The sequence below is a fragment of the Taudactylus pleione genome, unplaced genomic scaffold, assembly GCF_031769625.1.
Source record: "Taudactylus pleione unplaced genomic scaffold, aTauple2 ptg000189l, whole genome shotgun sequence".
NCBI lineage: Eukaryota > Metazoa > Chordata > Amphibia > Anura > Myobatrachidae > Taudactylus > Taudactylus pleione.
In genome coordinates this window covers 5,106,258-5,129,830 of record NW_028284591.1, presented here as the reverse complement: position 1 = coordinate 5,129,830, position 23,573 = coordinate 5,106,258, and the positions used below count along the sequence as shown (strand labels likewise).

At 45.3% G+C, this 23,573-nt stretch overlaps 1 protein-coding gene across 1 annotated transcript in view; it reads left to right on the top strand.

The window, feature by feature from the left end:
• Window positions 1-326: 326 nt before the first annotated feature.
• The window catches only part of CPLX4 (complexin 4), a 42,399-nt gene continuing 19,152 nt past the window's right edge, over window positions 327-23,573 (top strand). The window contains exon 1 of the mRNA XM_088476534.1: window positions 327-593. Within this exon, the coding sequence (XP_088332660.1) occupies window positions 427-593 (167 nt within the window). The 5' untranslated portion in view covers window positions 327-426. The remainder of the gene's footprint in view (window positions 594-23,573) is intronic.

Sequence of the window (23,573 nt, the reverse complement as noted above, 5' to 3'; positions counted from 1 at the left end):
AGCCCGGATCTTATTAAACAGAAGCCCACCAGCAGGTAAGATATCACCTAAAATCAACTTCTTATGAGAAGTGTTCGTTGGGGATCATTAGTCAGTTACATCTTAATTTATAATACGGAAGAAGTCTTGTTCTGCAATAGGGACATTGACTGGGAAATTAGCTTAAGGTATTATTATGGAAAGTAGGCAGCTGCATCTAATGATTTTTGAAGTAATCTGAACCATCTGCCTCGGTATACAGGGCCGTTCACCCCGCTAATCCAGATTATGGCTGACAAACCATTTTTGGCATATAGTCTCCGGTAACAGTTTGCCCTTGACAAGCTGATAGGGCTGCAGGCATTTTCCCCAGGCTGACTTTTTGTTCTTGATGGTCCTTTAATTTTACATTTTTTGCTAGTGTTTTATGTGTGGGTAGATGGTGACATGGCCTTCTTGCTTAAGGGAATGGTGAGCAGTCGTTTGAAGAGTTTTGGTTTCGGGGAATCGAGTGAAGAGAAGCAGGAAGGTGGAGATGGATCCGACCCGGCTGCAGCTCAGGGGATGACCCGAGAGGAGTACGAGGAGTATCAGAGGCAGCTGGTGGAGGAGCAGTGAGTATGCAGCACTCCTACATAAGATTGCCGATGTCAAACTACTAATAGTTTCTTATTTTCTTAATGTACAACTATATACGTCCGTGGTCATCGTAATTTGCTGTAGACATGTTTTTGTTTCTTCTTTTAAAGATCACGCAGTAGTAGCTGTAACGTAACTGATTTGCAAGTTGTCTTGTAAACCCGCCTAAATGTATTAAGAGGCTCTTGGGGGTCATTGGCTTTGTGCTGTAGATGTGGCTAAAGTTAGACTTTAACTCAGAAAATTCTCAAAATGTTCTTCCACTGCGCCAAGAGAAGAGACAAATATTTAGGAAACTTTTTGAAAACGTACAAAGGAGCTGCGCGGTAGTAATGTGTAGTGAGATATAAATCCAACCACACATTTACATCGACTACATTAGAATTCACTAAAGCAACATATTAATATAATGCACAACGTTGTACTGTACCGTTATGTGCAATGCAATTGAATTTCTTGTAGCAAAGACGTAAAAGGAATTTGCTGTCCGTCGTGTTTAGAATATTCAAAAATTTGTCTTTGTATTCACCACCGTGACTGTGTTACGCAATTCATTATGTTGAGGCTGTTGTATTAATCATCACTTAATGATGGCAGAGGGGTTTGTGTCCATAGCAGATGGGACCTAACTAGGCATGGCACCCAGTGTGTGGGGCATCCATCTGACTGTGCCCATTCCCCCAACCCTTGCTACTAACCTGCACTGGGGTGGTAAAGACTGGTGTTCATGTATTTCCAAAACTAGTTGAAATATAAATCAGTTATACATATTATAGCCCTGCTGTTCCATGCCTGGGTGGAATAGTTCATATGCATGCAATCATGAGCTTCATTATTTATCATATTATATCTCTTATATGGCATTACAGCCTACCGCTGTGGTGTAAGTTATTGCCCTTAATTGCTGGCTTAGGGCCTAATTCGGAGATGTGCGTAAATATCAAATGTACATACATCTCCCATGTTTGCAGATTGCTTGCAGTACCCCAAAAACCGCTGCATGGTTGACATGATGCTGACGTTTGGGGTCCATGATGGGCAGCGTTTCCAGAAAATGGTGGCGTGTCTGCAGTAATGTGTAGTAGCATCACTGGCTCCCTATAGTTTTATTTCACTGGACATCCTGCACAACCTTCGTGTTATGCAGACGTCCGATGTTCACGCATGAGCCGATGCTGTGCCTTTAGCGCCCATCTCTGAATCAGTCCCTTAGTTGGTGACTTATTAGGGGCCTATTTAATCAAATGGAGGAGGACCCTAAATCTGGCAATATTGGCTGTTGTCACCAGGTTTTAGATATTCTCCCTATTTACATATGCTCGTAGGATGCAATGGCCATCGCCAGGTATCACCAGTGATAACGGGTGCTCTCCTGTGCTATAGCCGGGACCGGGCTCTAGGCGCAATACCCGCGTTTGTGACTGGGCAATGTTGGGTCACGTAAGCTAAGAAAGGTCCCGACTAATCAGCAATGCTGTAAATGACTGTTTATGACTGTTGGTCAGTATCTCACCCAAAAAAATATTGGTGGGATAGATGTTTGATGAATTGAACCTTTAATCAATTGGATCAGTAAAATATTATCATACTTTACTATAGCAGGCTATGAATACTTTACTATAGCAGGCAGGTGCTGGCCGGCAACTTTTAGCCTGGGGGGCAAATGCATGCAGGCGGCCCTGGCAGAGGAGTAGCATGTAGCCAGGGTGCCCGAAAGAACGTGCGTGCTACGGCGCCCCCCCCCCTCAAGTGTTCTAGGGAGGAGGCGGGTCCATATGGGATTAATGTAAGGTAAAAATAAAGATTAGGGGCAGCCCCCTGTCGTAGTGCCCATATGCAGTGCCACCCTGTGCCACAGGAGGACACCCTTATGCAGGCCTCGAGTAGTGCCCCCAGTAGTGGTCCCCCCTATGCAGTGCCCCTTGTGCCCCCAGTAGTAAGCCCCTTATATAGTGCCCCCAGTAGTGGTAACCCTTATGCAGTGCCCCTTAAATAGTGGCCCCTTAAATAGTTCCCCCTATGCAGTACCCCCACTATTGCCCTTTATATAGAGCCCCCAGCAGTGGTCCCTCGATGCAGTGCCCCCAGTGGTAGTCCCCTCCCCCCTATGTAGTGCCCCTAGTAGTAGTCCCCTCCCCTTGTAGTGCCCCTAGTAGTAGTCCCCCTCCCTTGTAGTGCCCCCAGTAGTAGTCCCCCCTTGTAGTGCCCCCAGTAGTAGTATTCCCCCCCTTGTAGTGCCCCCAGTAGTAGTATTCCCCCCCTTGTAGTGCCCCCAGTAGTATTCCCCCCCTGTAGTGCTCCCAGTAGTCCCCCCTTGTAGTGCCCCCAGTAGTATTCCCCCCTGTAGTGCTCCCAATAGTCCCCCCCCTTTGTAGTGCCCCCAGTAGTCCCCCCTTTGTAGTGCCCCCAGTAGTATTCCCCCCCCCCTGTAGTGCTCCCAGTAGTCCCCCCCCTTATAGTGCTCCCAGGAGTCCCCCCCTTGTAGTGCCCCCAGTAGTATTCCCCCCCTGTAGTGCTCCCAGTAGTCCCTCCCCCTTGTAGTGCTCCCAGGAGTCCCCCCCTTGTAGTGCCCCCAGTAGTATTCCCCCCCTGTAGTGCTCCCAGTAGTCCCCCCCTTGTAGTGCTCCCAGTAGTCCCAGTCCCCCCCCCCCGCAGCAGAGACATAATAAAATTTTTTTAAAAAACCACACACTTACCTGACACCCGCTCCTGCTCCTGGTCCTGCCGCCGAGATCAGCTCCTCTGTCCGCCGCTTTGCATTATGGGAGTGACGCGTCATGTGACGCGTCACTCCCATTACCCACTGCGGGAGCCGGAAGATGTCCGGCTCTGGCAGTGGGAGCAGCAGCCGATGAGAGTCTGTCTGACTCTCATCAGCTGCTAAAGCAAAAACACAGCTGCCGGCTTCGTCGGCTGTGTGTTTGTGCTGTGTAGCGCTGACCGAACTCCGTCCGGTCAGCGCTACACACGCGGTGCAGTCTGTGTCACAGTGACACAGACTGCACCGCGGCCCGCATGACGCTGCGGCCCGTGGGGCACATGGCACCCTGCCCCCCGACCCAGCCCGCCACTAATAGCAGGCTATGAATACTTTACTATAGCGGGCTATGAACACTTTACTATAGCAGGCTATGAATACTTTACTATAGCGGGCTATGAACACTTTACTATAGCAGGCTATGAATATTTTACTATAGCAAGCTATGAACACTTTACTGTAGCAGGCTATGAATACTTTACTATAGCAGGCTATGAATACTTTACTATAGCGGGCTATGAACACTTTACTATAGCAGGCTATGAAAATTTTACTATAGCAAGCTATGAACACTTTACTGTAGCAGGCTATGAATACTTTACTATAGCAGGCTATGAATATTTTACTATAGCAAGCTATGAACACTTTACTGTAGCAGGCTATAAATACTTTACTATAGCGGGCTATGAATACTTTACTGTAGCGGGCTATGAACACTTTACTATAGCAGGCTATGAACACTTTACTATAGCAGGCTATGAATACTTTACTATAGCAGGCTGTAGTGAATGAATACTTTACTATAGCAGGCTATGAATACTTTACTGTAGCGGGCTATGAACACTTTACTATAGTAGGCTATGAATATTTTACTATAGCAGGTTATGAACACTTTACTATAGCAGGCTATGAACACTTTACTATTGCAGGCTATGAACACTTTACTATAGCAGGCTATGAACACTTTACTATAGCAGGCTATGTACACTTTACTATAGCAGGCTATGAATACATTACTATAGCAGGCTATGGATACTTTACTATAACAGGCTATGTACAGTTTACTATAGCAGGCTATGAACACTTTACTATAGCAGGCTATGTACAATTTACTATAGCAGGCTATGAATACTTTACTATAGCAGGCTATGTACACTTTCCTATAGCAGGCTATGTACACTTTCCTATAGCAGGCTATGGGCCTGATTCAGACCCACTCGCGAGCGGCTGTCCGCTCGCAAGTGGGTCGATGGTGTGCACTGCGCATGCGCACGACGGAGGGGGCTCCGTCGTGCGCATGCGCGAGACGTGACGAGCGAAGGACTTTCCTTCGCTCGTTGTGTCTGATCAAAGGGGGCGTGCTGTCGATGTTGATTGACAGCACGCCCCCTTTGGTGGGCATGCCGGGGGCGTGCCTGCCAGACGGAGGCGTTCCCAAGGGAACGCCTACCGTCTGAAGCCGGCCCCACTGACATCACTAGTGATGTCAGTAGGAGTGATTTTGGCTCTGATAGAGCCAAAATCACTCCGGGCCTTGCGGTTGAGAAACTCAACCGCAGGCTTCGGCTCGCAGTGGCGATGGTCGCGATGGTCAAGACCATCGCGACCATCATCCTGCACGCTCGTATATGCTGTGGGTGGTGACCCACAGCTATACGAGCGTCCAGGAGGACGCTCCATAGTTATGGAGGTGGGCCCTGATTCAGAGCGAGCGCTCTGGTCAGAGCGTCCGGCTCTGAATCAGGGCCTATGTACACTTTCCTATAGCAGGCTATGAATACTTTCCTATAGCAGGCTATGTACACTTTACTATAGCAGGCTATGTACACTTTACACTTTACACTTTATGTACACTTTACTATAGCAGGCTATGTACACTTTACTATAGCAGGCTATGAACACATTACTATAGCAGGCTATGTACACTTTCCTATAGCAGGCTATGAACACATTACTATAGCAGGCTATGAATACTTTACTATAGCAGGCTGTAGTGAATGAATACTTTACTATAGCAGGCTATGAATACTTTACTGTAGCGGGCTATGAACACTTTACTATAGTAGGCTATGAATATTTTACTATAGCAGGCTATGAACACTTTACTATAGCAGGCTATGAACACTTTACTATTGCAGGCTATGAACACTTTACTATAGCAGGCTATGAATACTTTACTATAGCAGGCTGTAGTGAATGAATACTTTACTATAGCAGGCTATGAATACTTTACTGTAGCGGGCTATGAACACTTTACTATAGTAGGCTATGAATATTTTACTATAGCAGGCTATGAACACTTTACTATAGCAGGCTATGAACACTTTACTATTGCAGGCTATGAACACTTTCCTATAGCAGGCTATGAACACTTTACTATAGCAGGCTATGTACACTTTACTATAGCAGGCTATGAATACATTACTATAGCAGGCTATGGATACTTTACTATAACAGGCTATGTACAGTTTACTATAGCAGGCTATGAACACTTTACTATAGCAGGCTATGTACAATTTACTATAGCAGGCTATGAATACTTTACTATAGCAGGCTATGTACACTTTCCTATAGCAGGCTATGTACACTTTCCTATAGCAGGCTATGGGCCTGATTCAGACCCACTCGCGAGCGGCTGTCCGCTCGCAAGTGGGTCGATGGTGTGCACTGCGCATGCGCACGACGGAGGGGGCTCCGTCGTGCGCATGCGCGAGACGCGACGAGCGAAGGACTTTCCTTCGCTCGTTGTGTCTGATCAAAGGGGGCGTGCTGTCGATGTTGATTGACAGCACGCCCCCTTTGGTGGGCATGCCGGGGGCGTGCCTGCCAGACGGAGGCGTTCCCAAGGGAACGCCTACCGTCTGAAGCCGGCCCCACTGACATCACTAGTGATGTCAGTAGGAGTGATTTTGGCTCTGATAGAGCCAAAATCACTCCGGGCCTTGCGGTTGAGAAACTCAACCGCAGGCTTCGGCTCGCAGTGGCGATGGTCGCGATGGTCAAGACCATCGCGACCATCATCCTGCACGCTCGTATATGCTGTGGGTGGTGACCCACAGCTATACGAGCGTCCAGGAGGACGCTCCATAGTTATGGAGGTGGGCCCTGATTCAGAGCGAGCGCTCTGGTCAGAGCGTCCGGCTCTGAATCAGGGCCTATGTACACTTTCCTATAGCAGGCTATGAATACTTTCCTATAGCAGGCTATGTACACTTTACTATAGCAGGCTATGTACACTTTACACTTTACACTTTATGTACACTTTACTATAGCAGGCTATGTACACTTTACTATAGCAGGCTATGAACACATTACTATTGCAGGCTATGTACACTTTCCTATAGCAGGCTATGAACACATTACTATAGCAGGCTATGAATACATTACTATAGCAGGCTATGAATACATTACTATAGCAGGCTATGAATACATTACTATAGCAGGCTATGAATACATTACTACAGCAGGCTATGAATACATTACTATAGCAGGCTATGAATACATTACTATAGCAGGCTATGAATACATTACTACAGCAGGCTATGAATACATTACTATAGCAGGCTATGAACAATGACACCACTTGCAGTTAGCTAGAAGACACAATGTTTATCCCCCAGCCCCCACTTACATGATATTTATAGAACACTCTGTGATCTGCTTTACCACCGTGTGACTGGATCAGCAAAATGGATCTTGTTCCTGATATGATTGTTCTGTACTTAGATCTATTGCGTTTACTCTGTAGATCACTTACCCTGAGCCCTAATCTGCTCTCCCCTGATCACTACGTCCTATGACCTCTGTTAGTTCTGTTGTAAATCCTGCCCAGACATCATTATTTCCTATGTAATCAGTTCTTTCCATAATTACACCCTCCGACATGCTGCCTACAGAATGACAGTACCGGTGTGCAGCAGTCTTATATCCTACTGAGACCAAGGCTTAGCCTGGCATCAAGCACAAGTATATACTGTACAGCAGGTGATACTGACATTATATATATAAAACACAATAAAGGCTCTTAGGCTCCTGTTTAGTAAACTAGATGTCCCCAGTGCTGCCTGGTCTGTCTGTCTGTCTGTCTCTCTCTCTCGCCCTCTCTCTCGCCCTCTCCAAAAAAAACTGCTAAATACTATTCTTCACCACACGCAAAGATGCTATATAGAGGCAATTGAAAGTACTTAAGTATCACAAATAGCTTCAGGGGGGCTAATCGGGGACATCTATACTGATCCCCAATGTTAGTGCATATTTTGGGGGGTGTCAGGCTGATTTCCCCAAAACTGACAGCACTTTTCGCCTGTTTGAGTTTTGCCGGGACGTGTTTTCGCGTCCTTTGGCACTGAATAAGGCAAATAGAGACGGGGCACACAATAAGTTTCAGCGGCTAAAGCACGCGAAGTCGGCGAAAAGTGCGGCATGCGAAAAGTTTGGGACTTTTTGCCATTAATTGAATATGCCCCACAGTCGGGGAGAAGGCGCAAACGCACAACAGAGCAAAGACTCTGGCACAGTGTCTTTGCTTTCACTGAGGGGCGCCATGTTCCCGAAGATGACACTGGGAAGATGGTACCGCAGTGGAGGAGGGACTTGCTTTTCCGCTCAAGGTAAATACATACTCCACTTAACATTTGAAAGATCCTGGTTGGGGCCACTTCCATGCGCTCGAAAGGGGACGTGGCCTTGTGTCCGTGAGGTTACACCACCTAAAGTACGCCTCTTAATGAACGCCGCAGGTCACGCCCCATTTTTCTCATGGTGCAGGCTTGCACAGCTCTCTGGGAGTTGGTGGACAATCCACAGCCTCTAACAGCACAGTCCGTCATCCTTTCACCACTTACTATGTGTAGTTAACTAGATTTTAAATGTCGACATTTTGACTTGGTCTATAAAATGGGTTGGGTACGGGATGCCGGCTGTTAGAATCTCGACATCGGCATCCCGACAGGGCTAGCATACCGACACTTGTTGTTCGGTATCCTAACCCTCCACCTCTCCCTACCCTAACTCTCCCTCTTTGGTGCCTAACCCTAACCTCCCCCCTAGTGCCTGAACCTAACCTCTCCCTCCCCGCACCCTAAACCTAACCCTCCCCCTAGTACCTGACCCTAACCCTCCCCCCCCAGTGCCTGAACCTAAACTCCCCGCACCCTAAACCTAACCCTCCCCCTAGTGCCTAACCCTAACACCCCCCCCCTCCCCCCCTAGTGCCGGAACCTAACCTCTTCCTCCCCGCACCCTAAACCTAACCCTCCCCCCTTAGTGCCTAACCCCCTCCCCCACCCTGCTAATTACCTTCGGTATCCCGGTGGTCGGGATGCCGGCGTCAGTATTGTGAGAGGCGTTGGGATTCCGGCACCGGTAATATCAGTCAGTATCCCCTATAAAATATAGACCTCTACGTACAATGGGCCTGATTTAGAGGTGGGCGTACATGTCATCGCCGCTGTATCTTTGTATGCGAAAATAGGCAAAGCCGCAGGAGGAGTCTTGTATAAAAAGATCCCCACTGCCGGCTTCTGTGACCTAAAGACGCAACATTGCATCAACATCGCAACCATCGGACCTTTGAGCAACCTTTGGCAACTACGCTGCCGGGGCCAGTGAAACTCGCCCCTGTTTTCTGGAATGCTCTCCATCGCTGCCTCAAGACACCTGCTGCTATGGATAACGGGACAGCGCACGGTCCCAAAAACATCAGTCAACTGCGACCGATTTGGGACTGCTTTCGGGGATAAATCAGCCTTGATATATTGTCAACGTTCAAATGTCCATAGTTGTATTAGATGAAAGGCTAATTATGATACTAGTATTCAATAAAATAGCGCTATAAAAAGGCACAATTGGATAAAAAAAAAAATACTTTTATTTAAAACATTTTAACATATCAATGTTTTTATAGCTTTTTTTAAGACAGGTTAGTAGGTATGGGGTGGTTCAAATGAAAAAGGCAGATGTAAATCTAGTCAACGTTGCCGGGGATATGTGTCCACAGATCATTACATTGCCCTCACTGTCCCTACCTGGTCCTTTGGTGAGTTGGTGGTCTTCAGTCCCTTCGCTCCGGCCTGTAACTTCTGCAGCCAGAGCCGGCACATACGCCCGCGGCGGCAAGTGACGACGTCACTTAGAGGAGTGGTATAAAAGAGCTACATTAAAAAAAAAAAGGAGAGACAAGGTCTAGATAGACCCTACATGGTAGACTGTCAGTAGGTAGACAGAGACAAAAGGTCGACAGGGACAAAAAAATCAACACAATTTTTTTTTCTAACCCTAATCTTCACCCCGAACCCTCCCTTCTGGTGCCTAACCCTAACTTTTGGGATAAGTGCTGTCGAACTGAATAATTGGCTGAGACAAGTTCAGTTTAAAATTTAATCGCGACGATGCCATCTTGCGACTGGCCGCAAGATGCCATATTGCAAATGAGATCGCAAGACGCCATTTTGCGAATGGCCGCCTAAGCACCATTTTAGATAAACTCACATTTTAGTACATGTGGTGATGATTCTATTAGCACCATGCGATTGCATTTTTCACCATTTCTCATACACACATTAATACGCACAATTGCGCTGTTAACTAGTCGCATATTAGCGAATGCATAGGACTTTGTATGAAACCGCTGTTTTATTAGCTTTATGCGCAAGCATCTTCCCCAAGTTAACTAGCGTCCTTATAGCAAACCCTGAATACCCACACATTACATATTCACACATAAGGTTCAATAAGCTTTAAAGTGTATGATTTAAGTTGGTTCAGCTAGTTTAAATGCTGAGAAATAAAGGTATTTGATAACTAAGGTACTATACATGCTAAACAAGTCGTGTTTGGTCTTGTACTGATGCGTACTCTTTTTACAGTATTCCGGTGTTATCGGTGGGGAGGTCGCATCATGCAAACTCAAGTTATGGATCGCAGAGCCTACAAGCAACAAAATGTATATTTCATGAACAACTGTTAGAATGTTGCAGGGGGCGTGAAGAGGAAGATCCCCAGCTGTTAGAGGCAGGGAGAGTCTATTTGAACCAGCCTGTTAAATGTAACAGATGCTTCTCCCCTGGGAACCAATGACATCAGTAACAAACTGCCTATTGTCCTGTTTATTCTGGGGGGGTATAAATATGTGTGCACAAACGCTGGTTCTCAGTCTTCGTGCTGAACGCTGTATGACTAGGGGTCTCTTGCTGATGCCTATCTTCGGGTCCGGAAGCGCCTGCGTATGTTTACTGTACTTAGGTGTGTATAATTTTCCTTTTACGCCTAAATTGTGTCTAGATCAATTGCGTGTAACTGTCTGAACTTTTACCTGAATAACACTTGTGCTTTGGAACCACAGATTCCACGTCTAAGTCTTTATTTATGGTATGACTGCATACGCAAATTAGCGTCCTCCTTAGAAGGTATAGGCAGGATATTAGATGGTATAGGCAGGACATTAGAAGGTATAGGAAGGTTATAGAGGTTCTGATCCAGTATCGTTAGTTGGGTGCTCGTAGTGAAGTCACTTACCTGCTCACACGGTACATACGTCTATCGATATTTCAGCAAAGGGTGGAGTGGCCACATGCAGGGTTTGCCTGCAACCGCTTTGTGCTGAAAGATCGCTATCCATCTCCGTGTGAATCAAGGAAGCTGACTAGAATCCAGGGACAAGAGAGGAAAAAGTTTGTTTTCCTCTGCTGATAGAACCTTACGTTTAAAGGGGTGTCGCAATGCTGAGTACGCGGCTAAGTCGCAGGTTTGCCCATAGCAAAGATGCACTTTTGCGTACGCAGTTAAAAAGCCATTATACGGTTGTGTGGTAGTAGCATTATTGTGTATGCGACTGGTCGCACAATAGCGTATACGTACTTCCGGTTGTGCTGCCACGTGTTTGAACAAAGCCATTGAGGTTTACATTTTTTTCTATTACCAATATCTGGGTTAATGTGTATTTTTCTGCGCAGGAAAAAAGTGTGTATCAGTGAATATTTGTTGAACAAAGTTAATGATATCGTATGATCCTTAAGGGCTAGGTGCAAGGGTTAGTCTAGCCGCTCGGTAAGCAGCTTTACCGTTCTATACAAAGTAGCAGGTGTACATGTTGTCTTTGTTGTAGAGAGGTACGTGAGAGTAGCTGACATATAAACTCTCATAGGTGTGGAAGTTGCCTTACTAAATCTTATCCGGGTGTGGAAGTTGCCTTTTTCAAATCTTATCCAGGTGTGGAAGTTGCCTTACTAAATCATATCCAGGTGTGTGGGCGCCGCCGACTTAAATCATCCACAGGTAAGTGAAAGTGTCTTGATTGTCTTTCACCTGTTTAAATCTTTATTGAAAAGCATAGGAGTTATCTCAGAATGGGAGCCACGCAAACAGTAGAGATGTTAGGCAATGATGTGCTGCCAATGGAGGCGCCGATCGGATCGGCCCATCGTATCATGCATACCAAGTACGGTACTTATGCAATAAGGTATTGTGATTCATGGTTTAATATGATGAGGAAGAGTGTTAGACCGTTTCCCAGAATTTAGTAGTTTTGATAAAAATGTGTTAGACAATGTCCCGGATCACATCAGTCTGATGCGCTCCCGAGAGAAAAAGGTTAAATATTTTGAATGTTTAAAACTGTGGCAGCATGAAGGGGATGCGTGGCTTAAAAATCTGCAAACGACGCGAACTAGCGTCGTGAGCACATTGCCAGAAAATACATCCGTGACGCTGAACTGCAATACGGGCGAGCCGCAAAATGGCGTGCACGTGCGGCAAGGTGGCGACGTGGAGAGTATTGCCAGCAGTTCACGCTCACCTCCCCCACCTTATGTGGATGGAGGTGCAAGTACAGTTACCAAAAATACCCATAAAAATGTAACAAGCAACTTGTACCCTCTCTTAAGAAACTATAAAGAAAATGTTCATGATACGGATGATGAGACTATTGTAATGTCTGCCATTTCCCATGCTGTGCAGATGATAGATGCTGCATCACCACAATCACGAGTGGTGCCTCCATCTCCATCGGTAACAGCAAGGTAAGTGTTAATGCCCTCTGCACCCGTAGAGGAAGTTGTTCATACCATACGTAGCAGCAGCAGACTAAACCCCCAGCCAGGTAATCAGGTCAAAGGTAGCAGCGCTACTGGTCTGCATCCCATTCGGACAATAACTGTTCCAAATGGAAATGCAGACGCAAACGGTAAAGTGCCCACGAGGGAAGTAGTAATGCATTGTCCTTGGACAAGAGCAGAACTAAATTCCATCATAAATGATTTCCCCGATCCCAAAAAGGAATTAGCCAAATGTCAAAGATTTTTGAGAAAATTTGGGTAGTTCACATGAACCCACTAATAAAGATTGGCTTGTGGTGTTAAGGGCCTGTCTGCCACGCAATACCGACGTGACAAAATTTATCACGGATTGTGTATTGGATGGTGACGTTCCCTTAACAGACCAAGTAAACCAAGGTAACATTTCCTGCATTGTAACTCAATTGGGTATATATTTTCCAGTAGTAGTTAACTGGAACAAAATTTTCACCATTAAGCAGAAAGAAAGTGAGACTGCAGAAGATTATTGCGATCGGGCTCTGCAAACTATCACCCAGTACACTGGGATAGAGGATATTAAAGATAGCACTCACCACCGGGGGATGATAGTCACAGTACTTGTGGACGGTCTGAAAGAGAGTTTAAAAACTCGGGTACAGACCTCACAGCCTGGCTGGCGGGGACTCACAATAGATACCCTCATAGAAACCACCATTGAACATGATGAAAACATCTCCAAAAAGAGAGAAGCCCAGAGTGAAAAACTAATGGCTGTCAGTATACAAGCTCTGGAGGGAATGACGGTAACATCACAGCCAACAGACACAATTGCACTTGCACACACACTCACGTCTGAACAAGTATGTGCTCTCACTAACCCCACTCAACAACAAACACAACTCTATCCCACTAACCCGATGCAACCACAGGTCCCAGTACAAACAATGGGTGTAACAGGTAAAGTGGAACATTATCCTTTAACAAAGTCCACAGAGGTTACTATTGGGCCATTGCATACCAGGCATTCTTTTCTCCTGGCTGCTGCGGCTCCTACTAACCTACTGGGCAGAGACTTGTTATGTAAGATGGGATGTGTTATATATTGCACCCCTGATGGTGTATTTTTAGATATCCCAGAGAGAATGGTATACGAGGTGCGGGATATGTTAGACACTCATCAAAGGATAATGTATCACTCTACAGTTTTAAAAGAAACTCCATCACAGGTAGATGAAATGTTGTCCCGAATTCCATATTCCCTTTGGACTAAAGATGGACAGGACACTGGATTAATGGCAAACGTAAGCCCAGTAATGGTAAATTTAAAAAAACGGAAGGCAAGCTCCAAAAATTCCCCAGTACCCACTAAAACAGGAGGTAGAATTAGGGGTTTTTCCAATAATTGAATGATTGTTACAACAGGGAATTTTAGTCCGTACAGCTAGTGTAGCCAACAGTCCCATCTTCCCAGTAAAGAAGAGTGGTGGGAGGGGTTATAGGCTGGTACAAGACCTTAGAGGTGTTAATAAGGTAGTAGAGAGCCAATTCCCTGTAGTGCCAAATCCAGCTGTCATTTTGATGCAGATCCCACCAAATGCAACCCATTTCACTGTCATTGACCTCTGTTCTGCTTTCTTCTCTGTGCCTCTCCATCCCGACTGTCAGTCCCTATTCGCATTTACATACAGAGGTTTACAATACACATGGACACGATTACCCCAAGGTTTCATAGACAGCCCCCATATCTTCTCCCAGGCATTGCACGACTGTTTACAATCTTTTCAACCTGCCAATGGATCTGTTCTAATACAATATGTGAACGATTTATTGCTATGTTCTGACTCGTTTATGTCATGTTTGAATTATACTAAACTTTTGTTACTTCATTTCTCACAAACAGGACACAAGGTGGCTAAGGACAAACTACAGCCGTGCCAATCCAGAGTAAAATATTTGGGACACTGCATAACCCAGGGGTTACGACACCTCACAACAGATAGAATCCAGGCAATACAAAACATGACACTGCCGCAGAATCAACAGCAAATTCGTAGCTTCTTGGGAATGTGTGGATATTGTAGAATGTGGATACCAGGTTTTTCTATTTTGCCCTTACCTTTACAGGAATTAGTCTCTTCCTCAAAGCCCGATCGTGTCATACACACAGGAATCAGAACAGGCTTTCCTTAATCTTAAGGATAGTCTGACAAGAGCTCCTGCATTGGGAATACCTGATTATGAAAACCTTTTGATTTGTATTGTACGGAAGCCGATGGTTGTGCTGCAGGTGTCCTTACACAAAAACATGGTGATGCCAGTAGGCCCGTAGCATACTACAGTGCCCAATTGGACACGGTAGCAAGATCACTCCTCACCTGTTTGAGAAGTGTAGCAGCTACTGCTCTATTGGTGAGTAAAAGTGAGGACGTAGTATTGGGTCATGATATGATTGTCTACACTCCCCATGCTGTATCTGCTCTGTTGAACTCAACTCAAACCAGGCACGTCTCCTCGGCTAGGTTCACCAAATGGGAACTAGCTCTAATCGCTCCTGCAAATATTACTGTTAAATGTTGCAGTACGCTGAATCCAGCAACATACCTACCATATATACAACATGATGTACAAAGGGTGGAAGGAGAGGAGTTGCTTGCGGGAGGTGAGTTCGGCAGACATAATGATACGCACGATTGTATGACATATCTGAATCAGACCTTTACTGCTAGACCTGACATACATGACACACCTTTAGAGAATGTGGATGTAACTTTTTATACGGATGGGAGTTGTCATAGACAAACAGACACAGGTGAATTATGTACAGGTTATGCTGTTGTAAATGACACAGACATCATAGAAGCTAAACCTCTCGGTCCTCCTCACTCAGCCCAGGTTGCAGAGTTAGTAGCACTGACTAGAGCATGTGAACTGGCAGCAGGCAAATCTGCTAACATTTACACTGATTCGAGGTACGCGTTCGGGGTGGTGCACGATTTTGGGGCTCTATGGCGTCTGAGAAATTTTGACAGCAGCAGACACACCAGTTGCACATTCCCGACACATAAAACATCTTTTAGAAGCAATCCAACTGCCCAAAGCAGTGGCAGTAATTAAATGCAAAGCCCACACATGTGAGGATGACCCGGTGTCACTGGGCAACAACAGAGCTGATGAAGCTGCAAAATGGGCAGCAGGGTTAAAAATGTTTTCTCCAACTGAAACAATTATGTCATTCCAAACTATTGATATGCTGAAATTAATTGAGATGCAAAATTTGTGTTCAATTCAGGAAAAATCCATTTGGAAGTCCAAGGGATGTGGGCAAGAGTCCTCTGGGCTCTGGAGGGACAGACATGGTAAGCCAGTAGCCCCCAAGGCATATTACCCCAGCCTGGCTGAGGCAGCACACGGTCTGACTCATCTGGGTAAACAGGGTATGTGCAAGTTGGTGAGTGCATACTGGTGCGCACCAGGTTTTTCTTCACAAGCAGAGAAGATAGCAATGTCCTGTCTGTCCTGCTTGAGAAAGAACATAGGGAAAGCGATCCCTACCAAACTGTCCCACATTCCACCGACTGATGGACCTTTCCAGGTGATACAAATTGATTTCATCCAAATACCACCCAGCAGGAACCTTAAGTATGTATTAGTGTGCACAGACGTATTTTCTAACTGGGTTGAGACCTACCCAGCGGCCAGTAATACTGCTGCGTTTACTGCCAAGAAAATAGTTCAGGAATTTGTATGCAGGTACGGTATCCCTAAAATCATCGAGAGTGATAGGGGTACCCATTTCACAGGTGATGTTTTTCAAAATATGTGTAAGCTGATGGGTATGAATAGCCGACTTCACACCCCCTACCGACCGCAAGCCAGTGCAAAGGTAGAGAGGATGAACGGGACTATTAAAAATAAGCTAAGTAAAATCATGACTGAGACTGGACTAGGATGGCCAGAAGCGTTACCTTTGGTCCTACATAGCATAAGGACCACTCCTAGACCTCCTCTGAATCTGTCCCCATTTGAAATATTGTTCGGTAGACAACCTCATTTGATTATAAGTCCACAGGAAGATCTAAAGGGTAACAACGAGGTAACTGTGAAGTATCTTATATCAATGAGTAAGCAGTTAAAGCAACAGCTGCAGAAACTGAAATTGTTGTCTAATGATATGCCTGAAATGAACTGTCATCATGTTGAAGCAGGAGAATATGTAATGATCAGAAATTTCTTGCGTTCAGGTTGTTTGACTGATCAGTGGGAAGGTCCGTACCAGGTGCTGCTGACGAGTACTACATCTTTGAAGGTGGCCGAGAGAGATACCTGGGTCCATTCCACTCACTGCAAAAAGGTCAATCAACTGGTGGAGAAACAAGTCGGAGACAAAGCTGATAGCGTGGACCTGTCACTCGCGAGCTTGTTCCGGGAGGATTGAAAAGGTCGTAGTAAGATACCTGAACTGAGAGAAATTAGCAGGTCTTGTTGTGACAATGGACGGGCCTGCTGTGTTCATTTTCATATTCTCTTTTAGAGTGTTCACCATCCTGGTCAGTCCGGGGATATCCAGTGTCTGTGATGGGGGACCGATTGAGGAAACGGGAGCTGATGGCAGTGCTGATGGAGTGGAATCAGGAGGAGTGCAATGCCATTCCGGGGAGTGTCTAATCTTAGTACTGTTATTGTTAAGAGAACTGTCATTCCGGATACTCGGGGAAGGTGTGGAGGTTTATCGTCTGAAGATTCCTGTATTTGTGAGCTTTGTGGGTCCCTAGTTGATAAGAACTGTATCCAACGGTGCCAACCTAAATATAATCCGCACTGGGGTGGGTATTCTCTAGAGGATTATCATTGCATGGTAGGCAAGGTGTTAAATCAAACCGATTGCTGGGTGTGTTCACATGTGCCACAGGGACAGCATAATGTAGGGTTGGTGCCATTTCCGCTGAATATCACGGAAATTTTAGAATTACAAAAAGGGAAAACATTGGATGGAAAATTCCTCTCATCCAAACCACCTCATTTCAAACTCCATCAATTCCAAGTAGATAGATCACTTTTGTGTCTAAACATAACCAACCCCAATAAACCCGGGAGTTGGGAAGTGATGGGGAATAATCAGACAATGACCTTCTCACAAAGAGCTGATAATGAGTCCATAGACCATGACCTGCTTCGCTCCATTAAGTCTGGTGGGAAACATTTTAGGTATCAGTATACATTGAGTTCCACCAAATAAACTATTGGTAAGGTGCCAAATGGTTATTGTGCTAAAATAATACAGCCAGAAACTTGCATGTATCAGATGGAAGAACCAGAAATAGGATTGTTTGCAAGGGAAATGTGCTTAATGATAATGATGCATACCATTCCTTATGTTCTCCCTGATAATGCATATTTCATCTGTGGAAGAAAAGCATATAAATGTCTCTCCCTGAGTTCCGAAGGTTTGTGTTACCTGGGAAGAATAGTCCCAGAAGTTATGACCCTCACACATGTTGAAATGCTGGGTATACATAAAAACACACCGTCACCATATCTTCACACACAATATGAACACAGAGGCAAAAGAAATATGGTACCTGGTGATATACATAAAGCCACTCAGTTAATCAGTGAGACAACTGGCTTTCAAGTTCTGGTCGCATTGGACCCCACCAGGATCACTCGGGGTACATTAAATTTTAGATATATCCAGGAACTTGCCAAATTGATAGACAATATCACCAAGATGTACGATGACACATTCAGGTATACAGGGAGAGAATTGCAAGCGTACAAGAAAGAACTGGTGCAACACAGGCTAGTGTTGAATTATTTAACTGCTGTTACTGGAGGGTATTGCATAACATTGGCCACCCAATTTGGAGTAAAATGTTGCACCTATGTCACCAATGATACCAGCGACCCTAAGGAGGTGATAGACCGGAAGATGGATGAAATTCTGCAGCTAAAATGGGAATTTCGTAAGAACCATAATGCTTCAGTGGCTGAAGCAGGGGAAAAGATAGAAGTATGGGTGTCATGGCTGAACCCAGTGAAATGGTTCTCAGGTCTAGGGGAATGGGTCCAGGAAGTGATCACCAGCATAGGCAAATTCTTAATCCTTATACTAATTGTCATCATAGTAATTGGCATATGTGTCCGGTGTGTTCCTATTGTGTTGAAGTGTGGAAAATGTAAAAATAGAGTAAAACGAAAGAATGAAATCATGATGGTGGCCAGTATGAATACCGAGGTAAATACAGAACTGCATTACAACCCTGAGCTAGGAAACACCATTATTTAATGTATTATATTTAGACAGGCATAGAATGTATTATTGAAATGTTATTCAAAGAACACCTCAGATAATGTAAAGTCTCAATTCCCCTTCAAGACTGCTTTTATAAGACTGGTGCATTCCCACACCTTTCACATGATCTTCCAAGATCCGCGGTGTGCGTATAATAGTAGTTTTATGTCCCACTCAGAGACACATTATTGATGGATTAAGAACCACCTTGTGCCATCCCTTAATAACACCAAATAATATGTAAATGTAAGCCTAAATTAAATTCTAATAGCAGATTGTGATAGCATGTTGTTTGCTATCAAAGGGTGGACTGTTGAAGCTGAATAATTGGCTGAGACAAGTTCAGTTTAAAATTTATTCGCGACGACGCCATCTTGCGACTGGCTGCAAGACGCCATCTTGAAAATGAGATCGCAAGACGCCATTTTGCGAATGGCCGCCTAAGCACCATTTTAGATAAACTCACATTTTAGTACATTTGGCGATGATACTATTAGCACCAATGCGATTGAATTTTTCACCATTTCTCATACACACATTAATACGCACAATTGCGCTGTTAACTAGTAGCATATTAGCGAATGCATAGGACTTTGTATGAAACCGCTGTTTTATTAGCTTTATGCGCACGCATCTGCCCCAGGTTAACTAGCATCTTTATATCAAACCCTGAATACCCACACATTACATATTCACACATAAGGTTCAATAAGCTTTAAAGTGTATGATTTAAGTTGGTTCAGTTAGTTTAAATGCTGAGAAATAAAGGTATTTGATAACTAAGGTACTATACATGCTAAACAAGTCGTGTTTGGTCTTGTACTGATGCGTACTCTTTTTACAGTATTCCGGTGTTATCGGTGGGGAGGTCGCATCATGCAAACTCAAGTTATGGATCGCAGAGCCTACAAGCAACAAAATGTATATTTCATGAACAACTGTTAGAATGTTTTGCAGGGGGCGTGAAGAGGAAGATCCCCAGCTGTTAGAGACAGGGAGAGTCTATTTGAACCAGCCTGTTAAATGTGCTGTAACAGATGCTTCTCCCCTGGGAACCAATGACATCAGCAACAAACTGCCTATTGTCCTGTTTATTCTGGGGGGGTATAATTATGTGTGCACGAATGCTGGTTCTCAGTCTTCGTGCTGAACGCTGTATGACTAGGGGTCTCTTGCTGATGCCTATCTCCGGGTCCGGAAGTGCCTGCGTATGTATACTGTACTTGGGTCTGTATAATTTTCCTGTTGCGCCTAAATTGTGTCTAGATCAATTGCGTGTAACTGTCTGAATAACACTTGTGCTTTGGAACCACAGATTCCACGTCTAAGTCTTTATTTATGGTATGACTGCGTACGCAAATTAGCATCCTCCTTAGAAGGTATAGGCAGGATATTAGAGGATATAGGCAGGACATTAGAAGGTATAGGAAGGTTCTGATCCAGTATCGTTAGTGACTATCCTTAAATGTCCCTCCTAGTGCCTAACCCTAATCCTCCAGTAATTGCCTAGCCATCGGGGTAAGTGTCCTCCCCTAACTGTCCCTCCTAGAGCCTAACCCTAAAAAAAAAAAAATGTCAAGCTTATCACCCTGTTGATCTTTTGTAGCTGTCTATATTCATCCATGGCAGCCTTTTGTGTGTCAACCTTTTGTCCCAGTCTATCTACTGACTGTTTACCATGTGGTGTCTATCTAGACATTGTCGACCTATTTAATGTAGATCTCTTGACTGGAACCCGTCACTCCGAACACCAGATGGTCCCGGCTGTTTTCCTGCTGTATCGCGCTTGTCCTCGTATTCTACTGGGTGATCTCGCCTTAAAGTTGACTGAGCGAACCATAGGTATTAGTCTCTCAGTTAACTTTAAGGCAAGATCACCCAGTAAAATATTGTGGCACTTGGCACAAGCTATAATTTTTATTTCAACAAGTTGAGAAGAAAGTTAATAAACACATCCTAGGTACTGTACACTTATTGGATTTCACACAAACTTTGGGTTAATGAGCTCCAGTAGAAATCTATCACTTTTATCCATAGTGGTGTGTCCATAATGGGTGCAGGGTGTGTGGTTGCCCTGGGTCCAGGGGGGCCCACATAACACACTGTACACCCATGCACCCAAGGGCGTATCTAGAATGGGTGCAGAGCACACGGGCCCCCGGGTCCAGGGGGGCACCGCATCGCACACCCTGCACCTATATAATTTAAACCTCACCTGTCCGTGGTCCCGCGTCGGGTGTCAGCGCTGTACAGAACACCGGAAAATGGCCACCACGACTATTTTTCCGGCATTCTGTGCATGCGCAGTAGACTCCAGGCACACTCTAGTGCCCAGAGTCTACTGCTTCTGCGGTGGCCGGCCATCCGCATTAGTCGGCTGCTGGCCGCCGGGGAGAGAGGAGGGGGCCCTGCTCAGAGAATGCACACGGGCCCCCTCCTCTCTTAAGACGCCCCTGCATGCACCTCATACATGCATAATCTCCTGGAAGTCGTGGGAGGTGCCTGATTTTTTGGGTAACCCCCGGTAGACTAGGCACTTCTCCCGCATTCCTGCCCACTTCCTAGTGAAGTGGGCAGAATTGGGAAGAATTTCAATGGCAAACGAGGGTCTCCGAGTCAGGGGTGGGGCTTAATGATGCAATTTCGCAAGAATTGCGTAATTTGGCCCTGCCCCCTATTTCAATATGTAGCAATTTGCTTAATGGCGCGACACATCAGGCCCCGCCCCCCAGCAGCGCCCAATATGATGCATCCATGTAATATACTTACCTCTCCGGAGTCGCACATCGGTGGCCCTGGGAAATGTGGCTGCGGCCAGTAGAAGAATCACCGGGAACATGACACCCATGCCATGTTTCCGGAGACCAGCGCATGTGCAGTAGAGTCTGGCGTAGTGCCAGTCTACTCACCTGCGCCGCCGGATCGAGAGGAGAGGGCCGGCACAGTGACTGCACACGGGCCCCTTCCTCTCTTAAGCCGCCCCTGCGGAGAAACCAGTATAAACTGGGCCTTTTCCTAAATGGTGATGATATACTGTATAATACATAGGACCTGATGCAGTGTTAAACACAAATTGCTCCTGCATTATTTGCACTGATATAAATGGCTATAATCTTCCGTATTCAGTTGTACACATCTTACAGTCCAATCCATATGCTTAGTTTAGTACTCATCTCCATCATCAGGGCACATTTCATTTAATACCAGCCTAGGTGCCGGGAAACTGGTGACTTGTGGAGCAGAGGGGGGGACAGGTGCTGTTTACCAAAGCTCGGCCTTGTTGGTGGGGCTTGGCAGGGGCCCAGGCCAGTTGTCCCCCTTTGCAGTGCTGCTGTGGTCTGGTGGTTAAGCATATTTATAAAAAATATTTGCAGTATATGCCCCGAAAAAACACTGTTTTTTTTTTTTTAATTATTAAGTACAAACCCAGATGTTTGTACGTGGGACCGCAGCTGATATCTGCTGTGGTTCTCTATTTTCGACTGCAAAAGGTGAGTGGAGCCCGTTTCCTTGATTCGTCCTTTCTTTGGTAGGTCAGGGAGACACTGACACAGGAAGTCACCACTTCAGGTTGCAATTAGAGTTACAATTTATTGCAGAAAGCTAATAAATGTTTTACAATGCTATAATAATATACAATGTTACCATTAATATCTACACTAGTAAATGACACTTTCAAAAAAAATTATATTTTATTATACTGGAACAGCTTTATACTCTTTTGGGGTGATTCAAATGTTTTAACCGGCACCATTTTTTCTTTAAGATGCCCGACGTAGCAATTAAATTGTCAGAGCGCAATAGCCGCTGGCATCGGCATTTCTGCTCTTACCCTCTGGAGGATGCGAGCAGAAATGTACGGTTAGGGTGCGCTAAGCGCAGTTAGCGTGCCCTAACCAAAACTTTAGACCGGTTTAGCCGGGGTGAAGAGGGCGATAATTAGTGAGTGCGCAGAACAATTGAATTGCAACCTTGTGTCTGAGGGAACAGCAAACAACAAACGCTGTTGCTTCCAATGGATTACCTCAATACATATACCAACACTTCAGGGACCAAATAACGCTTAATTTGTAAAAGTTGTAAATTTCCTAAGAAATTTTGTAATCTATAATAACATATATTCTCACTAAGAAATGCCCTGACGTGTCCCTACCACTTATACTAGTACTTAATAAGACATATTACTATAATAATTATTTCCCAATGATGCTTTACATTATCTGGCCAGATACCCTTGCATTGGTGCACATATGGATGGTTTATGCTTTCTTGGTGTATAGCTGAAGGCACAAGGTCATTATAATGATCCTGCGGCTCGATGCGTTGCTGTAAATGACACTTGATGCAAAGGTTTGTTGTTTATGAAGAACTGGGCGATAATTGCTGCACTTCACAATGAAACTGTCCATTATTTGATAAGGGAATGTCAGCTGCCCTGGACTAAGCCTGGTTTTGTGCAAAGGTCTGTGCACTACAGGGAATGGGTATGGATGCATTCCGATCTGCAAAATTCCGACAGGGGCTGGTAAGTACACTTGCCCTCCCCTATGCCCCCCCTAACACTTCCCCAGTGGGGCGTAACCCTAACCTACCCCTGGTGGTGCCTAACCCTACCCCCCCCCATGGTGCCTATCCCTAACCCCCCTCCCTGCAGACTAAATCTAACCTTCCTGGGGTGGTCCCTAAACCTAACCCCCTCCCCCTCCATCCCCAGGCTAACACTAAGCCTAAGCCACATACTAACCTTTGGATTGCCGGTGGTTCGGATGTCGATGTCGATATCTTCCTCTTCGGCATAGCAGCATCGGCATCTTGATCGTGTTTGGGATTCCGGCGTTGGTATATCGACATCCGGCATCCCATCTCACAGGGA